At 49.8% G+C, this 22,614-nt stretch overlaps 1 protein-coding gene across 2 annotated transcripts; it reads left to right on the top strand.

Annotated features, from left to right (window-relative positions):
• Positions 1-1,300: 1,300 nt before the first annotated feature.
• Positions 1,301-19,032, top strand: LOC144940624 (oxidation resistance protein 1-like). Of its 2 annotated transcripts, XM_078866881.1 has the most exons (8): positions 1,307-1,385; positions 1,592-1,718; positions 7,880-7,965; positions 9,516-9,641; positions 10,211-10,363; positions 11,330-11,425; positions 12,429-12,502; positions 13,464-19,032. In XM_078866881.1, exons 3-8 carry the CDS (start codon positions 7,918-7,920, stop codon positions 13,597-13,599), a joined length of 633 nt encoding a protein of 210 aa, XP_078723007.1. In that variant the 5' UTR covers positions 1,307-1,385; positions 1,592-1,718; positions 7,880-7,917; the 3' UTR covers positions 13,600-19,032. The 2 variants fall into 2 exon arrangements, with proteins under 2 accessions (XP_078723008.1, XP_078723007.1); XM_078866882.1 differs by lacking the exon at positions 1,592-1,718 and having other exon boundaries at positions 1,301-1,385.
• Positions 19,033-22,614: the final 3,582 nt, after the last annotated feature.

The following is a 22,614-nucleotide window of genomic DNA, read 5'->3' as shown; positions in this document are numbered from 1 at the left end:
GTGGTTCAATTAGTGGGTGGGTGGTTCAGCGAGTGGGTGAATGAGTGTGTAGGTGGTTGAGTGGGTGGGTGGGTGGGTGGTTGAGTGGGTGGGTGGGTGGTTGAGTGAGTGGGTGGGTGAATGAGTGAGTGGTTGAGTGAGTGGGTGGGTGAATGAGTGGGTGGTTGAGTGAGTGGGTGGTTGAATGAGTGGGTGGTTGAGTGAGTGGGTGAATGAGTCGGTGGGTGGTTGAGTGAGTGGGTGGGTGGGTGGTTGAGTGGGTTAGTGGGTGAGTGGGTGGGTGAGTGAGTGGGTAGTTCAGTGAGTGGTTAAACTGAGTGGGAGCGTGGTTGAGTGAGTGGGTGGGTGAATGAGTGGGTGGGTGAGTGAGTGGGTGGTTGAGTGAGTGGTTGAGTGAGTGAGTGGTTGAGTTGGTGGGTGAATGAGTCGATGGTTGAGTGAGTGGATGAATGAGTCGGTGGTTGAGTGAGTGGGTGGGTGAATGAGTGAGTGGGTGGTTGAGTGGGTTAGTGGTTAAGTGAGTGGGTGGGTGGTTGAATGAGTGGGTGGGTGAGTGAGTGGGTGGTTGAGTGAGTGAGTGGTTGAGTGGGTGGGTGAGTGAATGGGTAGTTCAGTGAGTGGGTGAATGAGTCGGTGCGTGGTTGAGTGAGTGGGTGGGTGAGTGTGGTGGATGAGACGAAACAGCCAATTGCGGAGGAGAGCGAGTCCTCAACATGGGTGGAGGAATCAATGAGTCAAGCCGGAGTCACCCATCCTGCACGCGTGTCTAAAAACACTAGCCACGTGTTATTCCGAACCTCAAAGTCGATTACCCTATCTTGCGATCTAATTCCTAACCTCCACACGAAACGAGTGCGTTTCATCTTACAATGTTTAGTTTTTGTTTAATCGATTCTCGGCCTGTTTATTTTCTCTCAGTACTTCAGTAAAATTATTTAAATTTAAATACAGCACGCGCCCCGTTATACATTAACTTTCATATCCTCCTATCCATTTGTGCAATTATTTCTCAACAAGTATGAAAACACAAACCGTTGTCTGTCCCACACGCTTACTACAGAAGACATTATCAATTAAGTGGGGAGGGGGCATCTATTTCCATGGCAATATAAGAGGGCCGAGGGGGGGGGGCCTTGACCCCCAACTTAACCAGCCAATAGGAGTGTCCGTTGACGTGGATTGTAAAACCCAACGCGGATAAACCCTCCCACCCCCCACGCCCCCCCCCCGCACCCTCTCATGCGACGCGTCGGCTTCCCCCATTGGCTGACGGGGCCAAATCGGTCGTAGGCCGCCCGCTTAAGCGCGCTGGGAAATGCAAAGGGAGCGGAGTTCTTGGACTTTCGCGCCCCGCGAACGCTGAGGCGGCGATGTGGAAGTTTCAGGTGAGCGACGTCGTTTTTAAACTTCCACAGTCAATCCCCACCAACCTCACCCTCCCTCCGTAGCGGATGACTGTGGACGTCGTGTTGTTGTTGTTACAGTGCGAACAAAAATATCGCCCGTCTAGCCTGTAACTGACTGTCGGTATACGGTACACGAGGGGGGTGGGTGGGCCAACATCACGCCCGGTCGTCTTTGTCTTCCCTAGTGGCGATGTTTACACATCGCACCGGGTACTCGTTTTGAGGCTGAGTCGACCTAGGGGAGGCCCAGGACCGGTTCAGGCAATCGTCACTGGTGTTGGTCGTGAGCGGGAATCGAACCCGGATCGTCAGGTTCGTAGCGCAGCGCGCTAACCGCTACACCACCGCTCACCAGTGAACCACCCACCCAACCATCCACCCACCCAACCATCCACCACCCACACATCCACCACCCACACATCCACCACCCACACATCCACCACCCACACATCCACCACCCACCCACACATCCACCCACACATCCACCACCCACACAACCACCCACACATCCACCACCCACCCACACATCCACCCACACATCCACCCACACATCCACCACCCACCCACACATCAACCACCCACCCACACATCCACCACCCATCCACCCACACATCCACCCACACATCCACCCACACATCCACCCACACATCCACCCACACATCCACCATCCACACATCCACCACCCACCCACACATCCACCACCCACCCACACATCCACCACCCACCCACACATCCACCACCCACCCACACATCCACCACCCACACATCCACCCACACATCCACCACCCACCCACACATCCACCACCCACCCACACATCCACCACCCACCCACACATCCACCCACACATCCACCCACCACCCACCCATTCACACACCCACACATCCACCACCCACCCACACATCCACCACCCACCCACACATCCACCACCCACCCACACATCCACCACCCACCCACACATCCACCACCCACCCACACATCCACGCACCCACACATCCACCCACACATCCACCCACACATCCACCATCCACCCACACATCCACCACCCACCCACACATCCACCACCCACCCACACATCCACCACCCACCCACACATCCACCCACCCACACATCCACCACCCACCCACTCATCCACCACCCACCTACCCACACATCCACCACCTACCCACACATCCACCCACACAAACATCCACCACCCACACATCCACCACCCACCTACCCACACATCCACCATCCACCTACCCACACATCCACCACCCAACCACACACGACGCTACGATGGTGAGAAATTAACCCGTACTGTATATAATTACAGCGCTAACCAATGCTCTTATTGCCCAACTTGCCATTGTATTTGAAATGGCGGAGCTTTAAAATGCACGTGGGGTTGTTTTTTAGATGTTATAATCCGTCTGTGGCCGTAGTATATGTTGTTGTTTTTGTAACGGATGCAATTGACATGTTTAACCCACTTGCTGGACCGGCGTAGTGACGTGTGGTCATGTTTACCATTGCTGTCAAACCCATAGGGTTTACCCCATATTCATGTACAGGGAAATTGAGTTTTAAGGTCCATACGATGCACAGCCGTTTCGATACGGGCAACTTTGTTTTTGTCTATTTGTTTGTGTTTCTCCCTTGTGATGGGACTTTGTAAGATGAAAGTTGAGAGATATAAGGGGCACGGGGTGACCAATAAGGTCTGAATTGGTCTGTAATAAGGTAGGGCAGTGATAAGGGGTTGACAGTAATGTGTGTGCATCCACATATCAAGCAAGCAGCATCAGCATACAAGATCACAGACAGTAGCATGATAAGTAGCATCATTGACACCAATTATCAAAATGAGAATTAATACATTAAACAGTTTTTCTCTAGTGACATAACTTTTGTCTTTTGTGTTTCTCCCTTGTGATGGAACTTTGTAGGTTGAGCGTTGAAATTTACAAGTAGCACGGGGTGACCAATAAAGTATGAATTGGTCTGTAATAAGATTGGCACTGATAAGGGTTTGACAGCTATGCATTACCCCTCGCAGCCACGAGCCAGCATGGCATGACAAAGGCTCCCATTTAGCAGCGCTTTGAAGTACTCTTATGTTTAAACTACTCCCGTTAGCTACAGGGCGTGGGGTGGCCTTCATCTAGCAGCAGAGGTCGCAAACGGGTTTTGATTTCTTACCCGTACCCGGCTGCACCAGGGTCGAAAACGGGTAACCGTACCCTACCCGATACCCGGCTACCCGTACCCGGCCGGGTATCTGGTAGGGTACCCGATTGCGACCTCTGGGATGAAGCCATGTTGCAGGCGCGGGTGGGTTGATTCTAGGAACTTGAATTGTGAGAAGAGACAAGACGTTGGGAAATGCGTGACAAACGGTGACTCACCAGTGACTCACGGCCTACCCGTACCCGGCCGGGTACGGGTAGTCGGGTATCGGGTAGGGTACGGGTATCGGATACCCGTTTGCGACCTCTGTCTAGCAGTGGATTGTCAAAATGGGCTATAAATCATTCTGTGCCCCTGACTGTAACCCTGACCCTCTCACTGACCGTTATCCTCACCATATGACCCTTGACCTGACTTAACTCTGAACCGAACCCTGAGCTTAACCCCAAGCCTAACCCCAAAACCGAAATGTCAAATATTCCTTTTTCTAGAACCATCGGTGGAAGTTCCACATTCGCGTGACGGGGGCCAGTTGGAGCACTCTTGATCATGTTATTGGGGCCCTAAGCGAGATGAAGGGGCTGAACTTGAGCGTGGCCGAATTAATTAAATAGTTTCCCCTCGACTGCCTTAAATTACTTATACGGAATTTTCCACCAAATAACATATGACTAAGTCACCAGGGAATGTGCCTAATCTCAACACATCTCGGAAGCTAAATACGGTTGAGCTTTCGATAAAATTCTTGTGCGATCACCGTGCACAGCGGTGTGTTGTTATAGGCTGCCGCGTGGCTACGTTGTTGGCGTCAGTGGGAAGTGTGGCAAAATCCATTGTACTGCACTCTCTTATGCTCTCGTATGTCCGTTCACTTTCAGCAAGCCGCACTGATCAGCGTGGTTAAGTTTGTTAATACAATATTTAAAAAATACTTTTTTTTAAAACATGCTTTAATGAAATGTACCGTACTCATAATGGCAGAACTCCACGACTCCAGGAAGTGGCCCCGCAGCTTGCCATAGCGTAAGGGGTCGTGGTGATTTACAGGCAACGTGAGTTGAGCGTGGACAATTAGACCCGTAAAAAAGATTGTTTAAAAATATTTTTTTAATTTTTAATGATAGAATATAGTATTGTCATCAGTATGACATACCTCTACCAAGTTTGCAGTGGATACGACTTTGGAAGACGGTTGAAATTGAGTTACAATATTTGAGGATACGACAACAGAGTGAGTTAAACAAAAGCGTGTAAAATGTTTACAAATATATTTTAATTTTTTTATGATAGAACATAGTCTTGTCATCAGTATGACATAAGTATACCAAGTTTGCAGTCGATAGCACATTGGGAAGTGGGTAAAATTGAGTTACAAGATTTATTTAAGGATACGACAACAGACGGAGTGAGTTAAATAAATTAAAAGCGTGTAAAAACAAGCGCCCGTGACTGCCACGGTGTGGGCGATGCCCTCATCCAGCAGCAGAGGTCGCAATCGGGTACCCGACACCCGTACCCTACCCAATACCCGGCTACCCGTACCCGACCCGTTTGCGACCCTGGTGTGGCCGGGTACGGGTACGGGTAGGCCGTGAGTCACTGGTGAGTAACCGTTTGTCACTCATTTCGGGTAGGGTACGAGTAGGGAACGGGTACCCGTACCCGGCCGGGTACGGGTACCCATTTGCGACCCTGGTGCGGCCGGGTACGGGTAAGGACACAAAAACCCGTTTGCGACCTCTGTCCAGCAGTGCCTCTCACTGGCCATAATCCTGACCGTAGCCCAAAACCTGATAATGACCCTAACTTTAACTGTCACCTAACCCTGACTCTAACCCTGTGAAATCAAAAGTCATATCTCCCTTCCTAGATCCATTGGTGGTAATTCCACATTCCAACGGCAGGGGCCAGAATAGCCATACTTGTACGTGTTGCTGATCCCAAATTTGTATCCAGATAGTCGCTTAAATCTCATCCAGTTTGTAACTACTCATGCAGATTCCAGAAGTGTTCTGTGACGGTTGGAAATCTAAAAGTCGGCACAAATATAGTTGTGTTTAAGTAGACCGATCCAAAAAAGATATTTTTATGGACCCCCCCCCCCACACAATTTCCCAACACCAGTTATACAATTCCAGCTTGAGAGGAATGTGAAGTCACCCATGACTTTGTAGCAATAACAGATTTTGAATCTTGTGTTGACATGTAAACATTTGTACGTGTGTGTGTGTGTGCATGGTCGTTTTGTGCTCGATCACCTTATAACAACCTCTGTGTGGCTGTAGGGGTGGGGGGGAGAAAACAGTGACTGTTACATGCTGTAAAGAAAAGTAAGTGGGCTTGGGACACGGACTCGACATCGAGACTCGCTACGGGTGTGACGAACAAACGAGAGACAACACGCCTGAACCGAGCGTGTGTTTTCCGCAGAGTAGAAGTAATCCGTTCACCTTGTGGGCAGCAGCTAGATCGATTGTTGGCCTTTGTCCAGCAGTGGGTAGAGCATGGCTGGTGATTACATTGACGGGTGCCAGCGGCTGTACAGTGTTTAGCGCATTGCGTTACGTACCCCCAGCGACCTTGGCTCGGTTTGTCAGCCACGGCCAACATCAGCGGTGAGTGATATCGGAATTTGTCCTGGGCCTCCCCTGTGTTGATTCGGCCTGAAATGACGACTTGGTGGTGTGTGTAAACATCAGCACTGGGGAGATAAATGTTGCTGGGCATGGTGCTGGCCACACCACCACCCCCTCCTGCTGTTGCGGCCTTAATAGGTGCTCGCTAACAGCACTTGCTCATACGGCTTGTAGTAGCTACATGGGAGATCTTCATCTTTGGAGCGATGGTGCTGTGGCTTGAGCACCCTGTGCTACAATCGGCAACCTGAGTTCGATTCCTGGCCACGTATCTGGTTGATTTCTGAAACTGGCATTTGCTGGATAAGTTCTGCCTACAATCAGTACTTGCTGCCACGTGATTGTGAACATCGGCACTGGGAGAGACAAAGGTGGCCTGGTACCTGGGTGGTCCTTGACTTTCTATCTACTTGCCGTCTCTTTCCCTGAGGTCCTATAACCTTGCTCAATTTAAGAAATGTGTTCTTATCTGCTGTCGGTGTTCTTAGTTGTTTGCCACTTTGCAGACCTTTCTGCCGGTGTTCATGAAATTAGCTAAAAGCATGATTGCGTACTGTACGTGTGTGTTTGTTTTGGTTTGTTGCGCATGTGTGTTTGTGTGAGAGTGATGCAATGCCTATGTATGTGTATTTATGCGGTAGAGTGTTGGCATAGCGGTTTGCATGCTGCGCTTAGTATCCAGCTACCTGAGCTCGATTCCCGACGATGGCTAATATCAGTGGCGAGTAATATCTGAACCTGTTCTGAACCTCCCCTACATTGACTCGGCCTTAAGCGAGTACCTGGTGCGGTGTGTATGCAGCACTGGGGAGACAGATGGTTGAGCCTGGTCTTGACCACACTGCCCCCTCGTGTGCCGTGCCGGCCTTCATAGGTGCTCGCGAATAGCACTTGCCCAACAAAACCTGTGAAAGGCTACACGGAGGGTGGGAAACCTTTGTTGACTGTATCATTGTTTAATCACAAAATGTATGTCTCTGTGTGTGTCTAACTGAGGAGCGGTAGTGTAGTGGTTAGCGCGCTGCACTACGAGCCTGGCGACCCGGGTTCGATTCCCGCTCACGACCAACACCAGTGTCGATTATCTGAACCGGTCCTGGGCCTCCCCTAGGTCGACTCAGCCTCAAATGAGTACCTGGTGCGATGTGTAAGCATCACCGCTAGGGAGACAAAGGCGGTCGGGCGTGGTGCTGGCCACCCACCCCCTCGTGTACCGTTCTGGGCTTCATAGGAGCTCACTACCAGCACTTGCCCCTACAGTCTGTTAAGGCTATACGAGGGATCTTTATCTAACTGGTTCTGCACACCCACACACACACCTATGTTCTGCATCTTCTCTATCTACATCAGGACACCCTTTGCAGGCCCAGCAGAAAGCATTCACCACCTGTCAATTTTCATCGCTACAAAAGCCACATTTAACATGATATTTTTTTATTGTAGTCATCGGTGACCAGGTTGAGACCATCATCAACTCACTGCATCTGGGGGAACCCGGTTTAATCGCAGGCGGCTGAAACCCGGGTTCGAACCCAGGATGTCGGCGTCGCCGGTTGAGCGTCTCCGACACGGCCCCATTGTGAGCCTCCTGGGCCTCCCAGCCAACGTCTGTACACACCCTTCCCTCCCGCTCACTCGCTCGCGACACGTGCGTACGTGCGTCCATACAGGAAGGAGAGTGTGCGTGTTGGTGAAGGCCGAGGTCGTGATGGACATGATAGAGGATTACTACAGCAAGGAAGACGGAGGCTGGCAGGTAGGGACTTGATCATTCACCTCCCATGTGAGTCGACACATTTTTTTAATCCTTTATATTAAGTTCACTTGCTTGCTTGCTTGCGCGCTTACGACCGGCAAATCTTTTGGTCGTTTTTTAACCCACTTCCCGTGATCCAATCGAGCTGACATTTTGCACACAGACTCGTTGTGTGTGACAATGCATTTTCGTGAAAAATTTTCCAAAATGTTACACTTTTTAGGAAAAAATTAATTATATTTAATTACCAATTGCTTAATGGTGTCAGGCAATCATCTGACCCATAGGTGGCAGCCATCTCAAGCCAGAGGACGAGAGGACTCTAGCCGCCACGCATATAAAGGATTTGTAGTGAAAAACTTTGTTTTTACGGGTTAATTTTTTCACGATTCCGGGTAGCGTGGCGAGATGTTAACTACCTCGCCTGGCATGAATGAGGTTGTGGGTTTGATCCCAACCCTGACGTCTGTATATTTGGAGTTTGCGTGTTCTCCCCGTGGCCACGTGGATTTTTCTCCGGGTCCTGCAGTTTTTCCTTCCACATGCATTTAGAGTATTTGGCTGCTATAAATTTCCACGTGATAAGCCACTTTGTTGAGGTATCATTTGTGGCCAGGTCGTTTCTGAAAAAGAGCTGTATATCTCATTGGGCTTTACCTGGTAAAATAAAAAATATAGTTTATAGTTTTTCAAAAATATAAACCACTAATCCTTATGCCCCCCCCACTCGCCCACCCCGTATCTCCCACACCCCCTCCGCCTCATGTTACTAAGGTCGGAATGCACAGAGAGACCACATGTCAACGTCGCTAGTCAACGCGATGTTAGCAAGGCAGTTTAACACGTAGGCTTTCACGATCAGTATTATCCATAACAGAGGTGTTTTGGGTTAGATCGCATAAATATAAATGTGTCGTTAAACCCGCCACCACCCGACACAGACAATTAGTAAGGTTTGTCACGTAAACAAAGCATGCCACTTGGTTACTAGTTCAGCAAGGCATTTGTATCACATTGCATGTTAGTGTGTTTTCATCACTGCAATGTGGCGCTGACACCCCCCCCGTGCACATTCTAAAATCTCCCCTGCACAGTATCCATGCCGCAAGCTGCGCACCCACTGAAAAGGCTTTCAGGAGTCGCGATCCACTGGTTGAGAAGCGCTACGGAATTAATTCCAAGTCGTGGACCGGAGGTTCCTCAGCCCTGGTGTATATAGGGATAAACGGGGGTCTGTGTGTGTGTATATGTCTGTTTATGTGTGTCATGGGGAGCGACCCGGGTTCAATTCTCACTCACGGCAAACACCAGTGACGATTATCTGAACCGGTCCTGGGCCTCCCCTAGGTCGACTTGGCCTCAAATGAGTACCTGGTGTAAACTTCGCCACTGGGGAGACAAAGTCGGTCGGGCGTGGTCCTGGCTACCCACCCCCTCGTGTACCGAGCCTGCCTTCGTAGGTGCTCGCTAACAGCCCTTGCCTCAACAGTCCTGTTAGGCTATAGGGGGGATCTTTGTCTTTCTCTTCATGGGTGCAATTCCCTATCCAGGTGGTGAATGTGAAGACCAATCCCAACCGGCAATCTCACGGGGCAGCCCCGGATCCGGAGGGTGAGGTCCTGAGGCCCCTGCTGATTGGCCAAAGCAACGTTCTGCAGCAGTTCCACGTGGAGCAGGTGGGTCCAAAGAGTCCGAGTTGAGAGGTCACAATCAGGGACACGATCCTAACGGCGATGCTGGTGATTGGGCCGGCAAAGGCGCGCAGTCCTGCAGTTGCCTGGCTCACGCCACTGCTGGCGGAAGGGCCTCTGCTGGAGGGAGCTCTCGACAATATTTGAGTGATCGGGAATTGATTGTTAATAGGTTTTAACAAGTGCTCGCTAACAGCATTTTACCCCGACAGTCTAAATACCCTACACCAGCGCTATTAGTGTGCGTATGGGAGTGTTTGGGAGCAGTAGTGTGCAGTGCTACAAACACCGAGTTTGATTCCCGCTCACAGCCAACACCATTGACGATTTTCTGAACCAGTACTGGGCCTCCCCTAGGTCGACTCGGCCTAAAATAAGTACCTTGTGCGATGTGTAAACACTTCGCCGCTAAGCAGACAAAGGCGACCAGGCGTTGTGCTGACCACCCACCCCCTTGTGTGGCCGTGCCGGCCTCCGTAGTTGCTCGCTTAGCAGCACTTGCCCCAGCAGTTGGTTAAGGCTGTACGGGGGATCTTTGCCTTTGTGTGGAGCAGCTCTCGCGCCACCTGCCCCCGCGCACTGTGGGTTACCCGTGGCAACTCAAGTACGGGACGGCAACGCACGGCACAAGCCTGCGCACGCTGTACCGCACGCTGGCGCCGCTCAGCTCGCCCGTCCTGCTCGCCGTGCAGGACACACACAAGCAGGTGTGTGTGAGAGAGCCAGTGAGAGACGGGACACATGCAAGCAGGTTGGTGTGTGTGTGTGAGAGCCAGTGTGAGACGGGACACACACAGGTGGGTGTGTGTGTGTGTGTGAGCCAGGGAAAGACGGGACACACGCAGGTGTGTGTGTGTGTGAGAGCCAGTGAGAGACGGGACACACGCAGGTGCGTGTGTGTGTGTGTGAGAGACAGTGAGAGACGGGACACACGCAGGTGTGTGAGAGCCAGTGAGAGACGGGACACACGCAAGCAAGTGTGTGTGTGAGATGGTGCTACCGCACTGGTTAATCCTAACAAGGGTGAAAACGTGTAAGTTAAGTCCTCGCTTTAACACGTGGTGTTCACACTATAACGCATTTTCGCTAATACGCGGTTCTTCCATTTTTTTGCACAACGCAGAAACGTACCCCGTTACAACGCGGACCGTCCACCGTCATGACACTCAACGCATCCCGTCATAACGTGGAACACGTCCCATTATAGTGCGGAACGCGCACGGTTATAACGTGGAACGCGCACGGTAATAACGCGGATTCCGAGCTGTGGACAACAAACTACTTTCCTGAGCTGCGTGGTTGAGCGGTACAGTGATACAGTGCGTGGAATGATACAGTAACGCGGTGGCGGTGGCGGCGTGCCCTCGGTAATTTGTCTCGCCATCTGTCTGTGCGTAGTAAATCGTAACCACATTGTTACATTATTTATTGGGAAATAGTTTTCGCCTTCCGCGTTATTCGCTGAGCGCGGCATTTATACGGGAACGTGTCTGTGACCGCGTTCAATGAGGACTCGCTGCTTGCAGTTGTGTCGTTGTCCTCCGACCACGATATTGGCTTCTCCGGGGTAGGTGGTCTCAAACCAAGGCGGCACCACGAGCAACGCGGTGATGTTTTACGCACGCGGCGTATACAAGGCACGATGGGAGATCGCTGATCTTGCGCTGTTGCAGGTGTTTGGGGCCTTAGCCTCGGAGCCGTTCAAGGTCAGCGAACATTTCTACGGGACCGGAGAGTGCTTCCTGTTCACCTTTAACCCCGACCTCAAGGTGAGGTTCATTGAGCTGCGTAGCTATTTTTGAGAAGCGACATTGGCCTCAAATGATAGTTCGGCGAAGTGGATCATGGCGTGGAAATTTTTAGCAGCCAAATACTCTGAAACGCATGATGTTTATTCTAAATGTGGAGGGAAAAACTGGAGGACCTGGAGAAAAAACACGCAACCACGGGGAGAGCATGCAAACTGCAAATATACAGGCGTCAGGGTTGGGATGGATGCCTTACGAACCCGAAGACCTGAATTGAATTCCCGCTCACGGCCAACATCGGTGATGGAATATCTGAACTGGTCCCGGGCCTCCCCTAGGTCGACTCAGACTTAAATGGAAACCTGGTGCGGTGTGTAAAACATTCGCAATGGGGTGTGGGGGAGACGCAAGCGACCGGGGTGTGGTCCTGGCCACCCCAACCCCCTCGGGTGCCTTGCCGGCCTTCATAGGTGCTTTCGATTTAAAGCTTTCGTGACTGCAGGGATTCATCTTCTTGGTTCTTTCGGTAAAGTCACGTAGAATGGAAATAATAAAATAATAAAAATTACACATAATAAAATCATTCTCACGACGTTTCGGCCACAACGCAAGCAGCCGTCCTCAGGTGAAGAACAGGTCTGACTCTGTCTTCTCGACAGACCTGTTCTTCACCTGAGGACGGCTGCTTGCGTTGTGGCCGAAACGTCGTGAGAATTATTTTATTATGTTTTATTTTTATTATTTTATTATTTCCACTCTACATGACTTTACCGAAAGAACCAAGAAGTGCACAGTGCACATTATCAGAGTTATGTCTTTTGTTTGTATTATGACTGCAGGTATTGCGGTCTATGCAAACATGACTCCTTGTAAAAAGGTGTCAGTTTTGTTGCCAGATAGAAGGGTAAAAAACCAATTATCAGAACCAAGAAGATTCATAGGTGCTGTTCGCAAAGCAGCACTTGCTCCCAGCAGTCTGTTGAAGGCTATACAGGGGATGTGATCCTTTGCATTTGTCGTTTAGGTTTTCCGCTGGACCGGAGATAACACGTTCTTCATCAAGGGGGACCTGGATTCACTGGGGATGGGAAGTGGAAGGTGAGGGAGTCTTGGTGTTTTATTCTTCTCACTCTTGTTTTACCCAATTATGTCCCAGTCTGCCAGTGCCCATGCCTTCATATCATATACAATGTGTACATTGTATATGATATATATCATCGAAGTGCATTCGCATCTCTGGACGCTTTACAGGTTGGAATAAATACGTTTTTGCTTATTTGATCTGCTGCACGGATGGTGATCCCGTTTAGACAGTTTCCTCAGCTATTTTACTCGGGAGAGGGACACCCTTGCTGCTGCTGCGTGAGCACAGCAGCAACAACAAAAAAAGACAAAAACACCGTCAAGATTACAGAGAACGAGTACAGGGTCCTTAAGCGACTGCACCACGGTGGAAGGGAGGTAAGGGGGGGGGCGCATGGAGGAGTCAGGGCAGGGAAACAAGTTCAAGTTCATGTATTAGGTATAGCCGTGTGAGCCATTCGGCTCTTGAATCGGGTGCAACCGCAACAAACAAAAAACTATAACATGAACAAGAAAACATCTTAAAGTGAATATGTGACTAAGTGCAAACAGAAATCCAAGAAAAGACAGCAAAACATTGCAGAAAAAAATTCACCGTACACCAACGCTGTGTGCAAAAATCCCAGTGGGATGCAAGTCAAACAACCAACAACAACCACAAGACAACTTAGATTAAGGCATTCAGTCTAACTCTGTACTACGACAAACAAACATGGCTAAACCAATATACTTTTCGAAATCACTAAAATAAAGCCATGAAAGCAATGAAACAGTGATCATAGGAACTGTGACGGAATTTTGAGTGAGGGAGAGCCACACCGCGGTACAGCTTGGGACAGAGCAAACTGGGCCAACGGGACCAGCGGCCAGGGCGGTGCCATCGTGACGAGTCGCCCTTAAAATGCCGCCGATTGCTCGCTCATCGTCATCATCCCCTCTCCCCCCGTCCCTCTTCCCATTGTGCTGCTCGTCCCAGGGGAGCGTTTGGCCTGTGGCTCGACTCGGACCTCTACCACGGGCGCAGCCACCACTGCGACACGTTCGCCAACGCTCCCCTCTCCACGCAGGAGGACTTCTCCGTGAACCAGCTCGAGGTGTGGGCGTTCCTGTGACGGGCGCAATCCCTGCTCCGACTCCGACCGACCCCCGACGCACTTGGACTCTCCCGTGCTTCCGCTCGGCTGTTGCCGCACACAGGACCACGCCACTGCAGTGGTGCGGTGTGGGAGGGGGGGGGATGGCGGGAAATGGGTGGGTCGGTGCATTATCTAGTTGGCTTATATAGTCAGTACGATGTATTGTCAGTGAGTGACTGAATGAATGGCGTGTGCTGATCTTTAACCAAGTTCTCAATGGCCTAAAGCCACAGACCGTTCTAGTGAATGGTTTGAGGCTACTAAGTCCACGTGCATACATACGTACAACAACAAAAATACAACTACAATGATAGAACAACAATAACAGCTGCCGTTCACCATGCAGTGGCGGGGACATCACCCACAGCACTTGTGCAACGCTCGGTGCAATTGTAGGCCACTTTAATACAAAGACAAAGATTCCCCCATTACAGGATTTTGGGGCAAGTGCTCTTAGCGAGAACCTATTAAGGCCGGCACGTTAATACGAGAGGGTGGTGTGGCCATCGCTACGCCCGGCCAGTCGTGATGTTTACGCACCAGGTACTCATTTGAGGCCGAGTCAACCTAGGGGAGAGCCCAGGAGCGGTATAGATAATCGTCACTGTTGTTGGTGGCCATGAGTAGGAATCAAACTCGGGTCGCCGGGTTCGTAGCACAGCGCTTACACCACTGCTCCCCTCACTTTCCCATACGTACACACACGCACGTGCGTGCGTGCACAGGTACAATTGAAACGCATAGATTCCCGTATCTACACGCGCACAAAACAGATACATATGTGCCTACAAACATATGTTATACTTTATATGTAGCTGATAGTTAATAACGATACTTCTAACCATAAGTTAGAACAACTAGACTTTAAAAAATATATTTATTCCAGCGAGTGATGGCGTTATTAGATACTCCTAACCGTAGATTAGAACAACTAGACTTTAAAAAAAAATGTTTATTCCAGCGAGTGATGGCGTTATGATGCAAGCAAGCAGGTGGGCGAGTGATAGTAGTGGCTGCGAATCGATGAATATATACACGTCGATTTAACATTTGCTGATGGGTAGCAAGCGGGGAGTTGTGATCCAGGGGTCACCGGGTCAAATTGACCTCCCGGTGCAACGGTTGAAACGATGGGACAAGCGTTTTCCTTTTCTTCAGTAGTCCCCCGACCTCGGGTTCGCTCAGCAGTGTGTGAACGAGTTACACCGGAGTTCGTCGATTGGCAGGTCACGTGCGGTGTGGTAAAGTGTGGGGTCCTCCCACCTCTCCTCAGGCGTCGGACCTGTATGGTCGAATAGGCCGAGAAATACCCTCCGTCGTGGCTGTGAAAGAGGGGCACGCTTTGGCTGGGAGTTTGTATTTGTTGGCGTTTAGCGCTAGTGGGTTGGAGAGTGAGGCGCGTTTAGTTGACGCAGTATTATTTTTGTTAATTATATTTTAATTACAAATTTTCTTTTCAGCTTTGTGGTACCAGACGGGGAGCGTCTTGTGTGGAACTCTCACAGAGCATGGCCTCACCCCCCCACCCCCGCCTTCCCCCACCCCACGTGTTAGGGCACAGCCCACAAGGAGGGAATATTTAGCAAAAACCCGAGATCATTTCAAGTGGCCCCACGCTTTCATGCCACGTTTTCCTGCTACAGAGAGAAATTTAAAAAATGTTTATGCACGGCGGTCAAGATGATCGTTTACATTTTTTTTGGAATTCTCAACAGTTGGAATTTTGTTTCCATGTTGAGCACAGAATCCACATTGGACGCATGCTTTTTTGGGGTTAGATCCCGTAAATATAAATGTGTCATTGAACCCGCCACCACCCGACACACACAGCCAATTAGTCAGGGTTTGTGACGTAAACAAAACGTGGCAATTAGTGACTAGTTCAGCACACACCGGTTGTGTGCTGGAGAGTAAACCCACTACAACATTTACAATTCTAATACAGTGATGTTTCGCCGATTTAATTATAACCAGCCTCATGAGGCGACAACCAGAATTGTGCAGAAATCCTCCTCCTGTTTCGGTCTTAGAGGGATAAATGCCACGTCATCACTTGTGAGTGCGAAGACCAGAGGGGGAGGGTTAATGTTTGCATATAAATTACTATGGATGTCTGTTATTGGTTGGGTTATTCACAGTTAATCAGCATACATAATGTTTGTATATTGTGTGTACATTATGTATGTACATTCTGCCGTTTTTTTTTTGGGTCCAAAAATCTCAATACATGTTATTGGCTTCTCACCACCACCAGTGTTAAACCAAACTACAGTATTTTTCCAGTGGTTTTATTTTATTTTAGCAGGAAAGGCCCTCTTGAGTTGTGTCGCTCTTTTTCTAGAAGCGACCTGGCGATCACAAATTAGAGCTCAAAGAAGTGACTTATAATGCGGATATTTAAAGCAGCCAAATGCTCTTAAGCACACATTGATTCTAAAAATGTGGAGGGGAAACCAGAGGACCTGGAGAAAAATCCACGTGGCCACGGGGAGAGAGAGCGAGACGCAAAAACTCCAAATATACAGCAGGCGTAACAGTCGGCATCGGACCCGCAACCTCCGTGTACACCAGGCGAGGAAGATGACATCTCACCACTGCGGCAGCCAAAGCCCAGAATCAGACCCCAGATGCCATCGGTGGCAGCCCTACAGAATCGGAATATTTATACTGGAGGAATCCAATGAGCTTATTAAGCTCTTTGTTCCACAGATGTCCAGTCGTACGTTACGTGGGACCAGCGATCAAAGCTTCGTCCAGATTTGGGCCAACTTCATTTTTGTACGACGACAACGGGGCGATGACCGCCAGCAACGACCGCCCTAACGTTGCCACGGTTACGCAGTCGCAGCTCTTCGTTACGTGGAACGCACACACGTGTACGCACGCACGCGCACCGAGATCTCAATCTTAATTCGCATCGCCTCTATTAACGCAGACGACTTAATCCTTAGTTTGTTGTCCTTCCCTCGCACCTCGGCCGATTCTCGCTGTTGGATACGTACGGTGCGAAAGAAATTCAACACCCACACAAACATCATCGCTTACCGCGTCACGTGGGGGACGTGTGTAACAATCATCGGGCGCGTGCGGCGTGCAAAGAGTTGATTCGAAATGGGAGGAGTCGATTGGTTAAAGCGGAAAGACGGAGCGTGGGTTGTGGGGGGGGGGAGATTTGCGAGGACTTGAGTTTGGGAAACCCGGGCGTTGGGGAAATGTAACCAATAGGTGGTTCAGCACGACACCCCCCCCACACCTTCCATTATACACGTAACTCACGTGACCATAAAGAGCCAATCAAAAGCGAGGGCCGTACATTTAGCTCTCTGCGAGAAAAGGGACAGCAATTGGTGGGGTGGTGGGAGGTGGAAAGAGCTAAACATGTGTTAACTTGTTTTCACTGAAACGGGAAGTGAAAAAAAATAGTGATTTAAGCGTTGTGGGAAAAGCTGAGCAACGCCGCAACTCCACTTTTATTTTAGTTTCGAACATTTGCTTCGTTATTTTCCCCCAATGTTATCCCGTTTTGTCGCTATCGGCGTTACGTCGTCAGTTCCATTTCACCGTGTTGGGGGGAGCTGCCCCCGGGGAAAGCGGACACCTGGGAGCTACTGCTGACAACTGCCCCCCCCCCCCCTTCTTCAAGCGACCCCCGGTCCACGCAGCGTGCGAGACCGACCGCGATCGCTATCCCCACTGCGCTGTGCGTGCGAGGGTGATGTCCGTCGCGTGGCAGCCCCAACCCGTATATGAACTGAAACGTAACCAAATCGCCCAACGCAACGTCTTTTCGACGCGACGGTAGCAATTGCCGCACCGTTACATTTCAGAGCGGCGCTCGCCACCCCCCCCCCCCCCCGCGCGAGTGGGTCGACGGTTCTTCGGTTCTTCGCCGTACATATGTTGAACTTCTTTTTCCACCGTACATAGCCAACTGTGCTAATCTATTAATAATTCTTGACTCGAAAGGAAGCATTCTCTACTCGGTGAATCATTCTCCACTCTCGGAGAGAGAGAGAACACAAAAACTGTGCACTTGGCAAAAAATCCTCAATTATCTTACAAGTTGTCTTTCGTACTGTACGGTGAGATTAGCGACATGACGTGTGGATATAACATCGACCCCCGCCGTGCATTCGATGTGAATATTGGAAGTGGTGGTGACGTCGTACCGCAGTGTTGCCCTTCGAAGATCAGTCTAACACGACCACTAGAGTGAGCTCTCTGTCTCTAGCAAGCGCGTGGACGAATACTAAACTATTAAACCATTTTTATTCTACCAGGTACGGTCCCACTGAGCTGCGTGTAACTCTTTTTCAGTAGCTACCTGGCTATCGGCAATAGCTCAACGAAGTGGCTCATCATCACGTGGACATTTACAGCAGCCAAATGCTCTAAACGCGTGATGTTGATTCTAAATGCGGAGGGAAAAACTGGAGGACCCGGAGAAATAAATCCACACGGCCACGGGGAGAGAGCGAGAAAGAGGCACGCAAACTCCAAATATACAGCAGCAGGCGTCAGGGTCGGGTTCGAACCCACGACCTCCTGTAGTCCAGGCGAGGTAGTTAACATCTCGCTACCGGGGACGCTCCCGCTGGGCCTACTAGGAGCCCCGGGCCTGGCTCCGCCTCCCGGGTCGCGGTCAGACGTTGGATTCGTAATTTTCCCAGATTGTTTTGTACGTGTTGGAAGTCGGTCGCAGTATTATAACAGTAATTATTTGAAAATTGGGTTTAAAATTAATTGAGTTTGCGCCCGCACAGCGTGGGGAAGGCATCGTCCAGTAAGTTTACAAGAGGGCTCTCTCCATGTTCCATCTCATTAAATCAAGTTTGATGTGGTTTCAACCCTGTCTCATCCCATACAGAACTCCCCCATCTTATCCCACACAGAACCCTCGTCTGATCTCACGCAGAACCCTCATCTCATCCGAAGCTGCAGCATCACTAGAACAATCTGTGTCATCTCTTTTTCTATATGGAGGAGGCGGAGGCTGCGTTAGTGATGAATGATGTTGGGTTTGACTGTTGTCTTTCAGTATTGGATTGGACGGATTTTGTTGTAATCTTACTACGCGTACTTAGTAACACTAACACGCACTTAGCACCCCCCCCCACCCCACCCCCGTTTTTTTATACTAATATAATTTAATCGCATCGCTATATTATTTTAACTATTGTTGTTATGGTAGACAAATGAATCTTGACACGCAACCACTCGAGGTGTAAATGCGTCGCGCGTCGACGCACCTTTGCTTCTGTTCTGGCCTCGCCGTTTTGGTTTGTGGATCGATTCCGAAGCTCAGCATTGCGGTGGATGTAGCGGCCTCTCGTGGCTGGCTGGCGGGTGGGCGAGCGCGGGCTTCACGTTTAAGCACTTAAGCAAATAAAACACATGTCTATTTTACCAGGTAAGCGCACTGAGCTATACAGCTTTCTTTTTATTTTTTCAAAAGCTACCTGGCCACCGCAAACGATAACAGCTCAACGAAGTGCCCTATCGTCGTCGTCGTGTGGAAACTTATAGCAGCAGCCAAATACTCTGAACGCGTGATCCTGATTCTAAATGTGGAGGGGGGAAAAAAACCGGAGGACCCGGAGAAAAATCCCACGCGACCACGGGGGAGAGAAAGCGACATGGAACTCCAAATACACAGCAGGCGTCAGGGTCGGGATTGAACCCGCAAACTCCAGCTAGTTAACATCCTGCCACCATGGAGCCCCTTGGTGGTTACAGGCGCGTTGTTTGACCATACTTCACCCGCACTGGTTCAGTGCGGGGTTGGCGAAGGTTTAAGCGGGGCCAGGGTCCAGGACCGGTTCCGATTTCGCTCGCCGTTGGCCCTGGCCAGGAATCGAACTCGTGTCGCCACCGTTGGTAGCGTGGCCGCGCCAACCTCTGACCCCACCGCTCTCACGCCACGCAAAAGAAATGCGCTCACTTCTACGCCCACCCGCACTGGACACCGGGGTGGCGAAGTGGTCGAATACACCCCGCAGGCTTGCATGGCGTGGGGAGGCCATCATCTAGCAGTGGATTGACAAAGAGTCTGCACGTGATCAGAGCAGAGGTCGCAACCGGGTACCCGATACCCAGCTACCCGTACCCAGCCGGGTACGGGTACCCGTTTGCGACCCTGGTGCAGCCGGGTACGGGCAAGGAATCAAAACCCGTTTGCGACCTCTGGATCAGAGTGGGGAGGGGTAGTGGTGGTGCAGTGGTTAGAACGCCGCGTGACCAATTGAGGTACAATTATTCTTAGGTTTTTTCGGTAAAGTCACGTAGGTAAAACATTAAAATTAATAAAAGTAAAATAAAATAAAAAATCACGACGTTTCGGAGGCAACACAAGCATCCGTCTTCAGGTGGAACCGTCACAGCCACGACAGCTGTATCAAGTAAATGAGAGATTGCAAGAGCTACCACTCCGTATATATAGTGGTTGGAGAGGGGGAAGGGCCAAGTACGGCACACTTTTTATTAATATGGTAAGGTGAGGCTACCTGGCCACCGCAAACGATAACAGCTCAGCGAAGTGCCCTATCGTCGTCGTCGTGTGGAAACTTATTGCAGCAGCCATATACTCTGAACGCGTGGTCTTGATTCGGAGAGTGTGCCGTACTTGGCCCTTTCCCCTCTCCAACCACTATATAAACGGAGTGGTAGCTCCTGTAATCTCTCATTTACTTGATACAGCTGTCGTGGCTGTGACGGTTCCACCTGAAGACGGAAGCTTGTGTTGCCTCCGAAACGTCGTGATTTTTTATTTTATTTTACTTTTATTAATTTTAATGTTTTTCCTACGTGACTTTACCGAAAAAACCTAAGAATATGAATCCTTGCAGTCACGAAAGCTTCAAATCTAGAATTAAAGGTACAATTCTGGCAACGACTCACATCAGTGGCGACGGATATCTGAACGGATCCTGCTGCCACTCTCCACCAGCCCCTTCATCAACCCTCATTGACCTGCGTGGTGAAGTATGGTCAAGCACCAGTGGTGGACTGATCAGAAACTAAACTGAACAAAGAAGATTTAAAAAAAAAATTGGGAAGATATCTTGAATTCACATCTTTTTCCAAAAGCAATTTTATTCCAAAGAGTATTTTTATATATTTTTTCAAAAGTGACCATCTTTCACGAGTTGTGCTTTGGTTTAGCGGGGTAAACGTTACATTACGGTCACACGTGGTGACCTGTTACCCCCAGGGGTCGATTATAAGATTACTTTGATAATTGATGACAGCGTTCTTCATTGAAAGGCATCGCGGCCCACTGGTGGCCTTTCGTGCGCCCCCCCCCCTCCTCCTCCCCCCGACAATACACAAATATTGAAAGCACCCAAATCATCATCGTTCTGCTGTTAAACCCGCCAATGGTTTAAAATGTGTGGCGACCCTCGCACGCTGATGATGTTCTTATCGGCGAAAGTGTTCCCCGCTGAAAACGAGTGAAGAACACCGATTGGTAATGAGTTTTAACACAATAATAATTACACGGTATAGTCATACCTGTCAACCCCTTATCAATGCCTACCTTACGACAAACCAATTCAGACCTTATTGGTCACCCCGTGCCCCGTATACATCTCAACGTTCATCCTACAAAGTCCCATCACAAGGGAGAAACACAAACAAACAAAATTAGTTTTTTTCTGCCCGTATTGAAACGGCTGTACGCCGTATGGACCTGCAAACTCAATTTCCCTGTGCGAGAATACGGCTACACCGTATGGGTTGACGGCTTTGTATAGCAGCGCGCAGATTCTCATGGGGCGCCATCAGCAGCCACGAGGAGGGAAGAGGAAAAAAACAAATCACGGAATGGATTCCGGAATGGAATCGCGCGGCTCGTGAATCCGCGACGTGGTCTGATCGTCACAGTTCATGCTACTTGGCCGGACGTCCCGTACACGGCCGCTCGGAATCGATGGAAGTAACGAGAGTGAGGCGGGCGCGTTCAACGAGAGATGGAACAAATGAATGGTTGAAATAAAACTCCACGTTATTTTTTATACGGCGCGTTAAACGGAAAGAAAGATGTCTCGTGTCGTTTGTTCGTGTACCCAGTGGAGGCGATTTGTTTGAGAAGTTATGGTTCTGATTTTTTGCTGCTCCTGCGTTGGTGGTAAGTGGGTGTACAAACAACATCTCAGCACCTTCCCTTTCAACAACTGTGTGTGTTTAATATGACTTTAAACCTCCTACGCATTTCACAAGAAGTACTAATCGCATATCTGCATTTCCCATAAATATGCTAAATTCCTCTTGATATGCAAATTCGTTTGTCAAGGCGCTCTTCCCCCCTCCAACCCAGCTTAAATAGACGCTCCAAGCCTGGGGTGTGTCATTCAGACGCTGTCTTCTCGACAGACCTGTTCTCCACCTGAGGACGGCTGCTTGCGTTGTGGCCGAAACGTCATGAGAATTATTTTATTATGTTTTATTATTTCCATTCTACGTGACTTTACCGAAAGAACCAAGAAGATGAACTGTGTGTGTGTGTGTGTCCTTATAAGGTAACAATGTGACGTTTCGGGTAAGGTCCCTTCTTCAGAGCATGGAAATAAAGAGGCCAGACGAGAGATGGACGGGATAATAAAATTCGGAGACTGCGGTTGACCATGATGCCTTTAATTCTGATAATTGTAATCTATATTCAGACCGGAGGAATCCGATAAGTTTTGAAGCTCTTTAAAGACGTCCGGTGTGGCCGGGTCAACGGGCTCTTTGCTGAGAACTTCTCCAAGCACGGTGTCCGACGTTTCATTCCACGGTGCTGGGGACCCTCTGAAAAATATCACCCAGCACGTGATGCAAAACGTCGGGCATCAGGCCGAATCACCAAAACCAGATTTGAAGATCTCCATGGCCACCTACCTTGTCGATACAACCCCAGGCCGTGTGTTTGCGGCCGTTGTTTGAAGAGTGCCGAATTTAAAACAAACACAACACCCTGAACAGACTTCTAAAGTCACGGACAGCCGCTGA

This window comes from Lampetra fluviatilis, chromosome 23 (genome assembly GCF_964198595.1).
Source record: "Lampetra fluviatilis chromosome 23, kcLamFluv1.1, whole genome shotgun sequence".
NCBI classification, from domain to species: domain Eukaryota; kingdom Metazoa; phylum Chordata; class Hyperoartia; order Petromyzontiformes; family Petromyzontidae; genus Lampetra; species Lampetra fluviatilis.
This window is presented reverse-complemented; position numbering and strand designations above follow the sequence as displayed.

Bases quoted from the DNA above. Each gene is read 5' to 3' on its own strand.
- LOC144940624 (XM_078866882.1), top strand. From the start codon at position 7,918: ATGGACATGATAGAGGATTACTACAGCAAGGAAGACGGAGGCTGGCAG. The intron at 10,364-11,329 runs GTGTGTGTGAGA...GCGCTGTTGCAG, and splicing joins TGCAGGACACACACAAGCAG to GTGTTTGGGGCCTTAGCCTC. The intron at 11,426-12,428 runs GTGAGGTTCATT...TTTGTCGTTTAG, and splicing joins CCTTTAACCCCGACCTCAAG to GTTTTCCGCTGGACCGGAGA.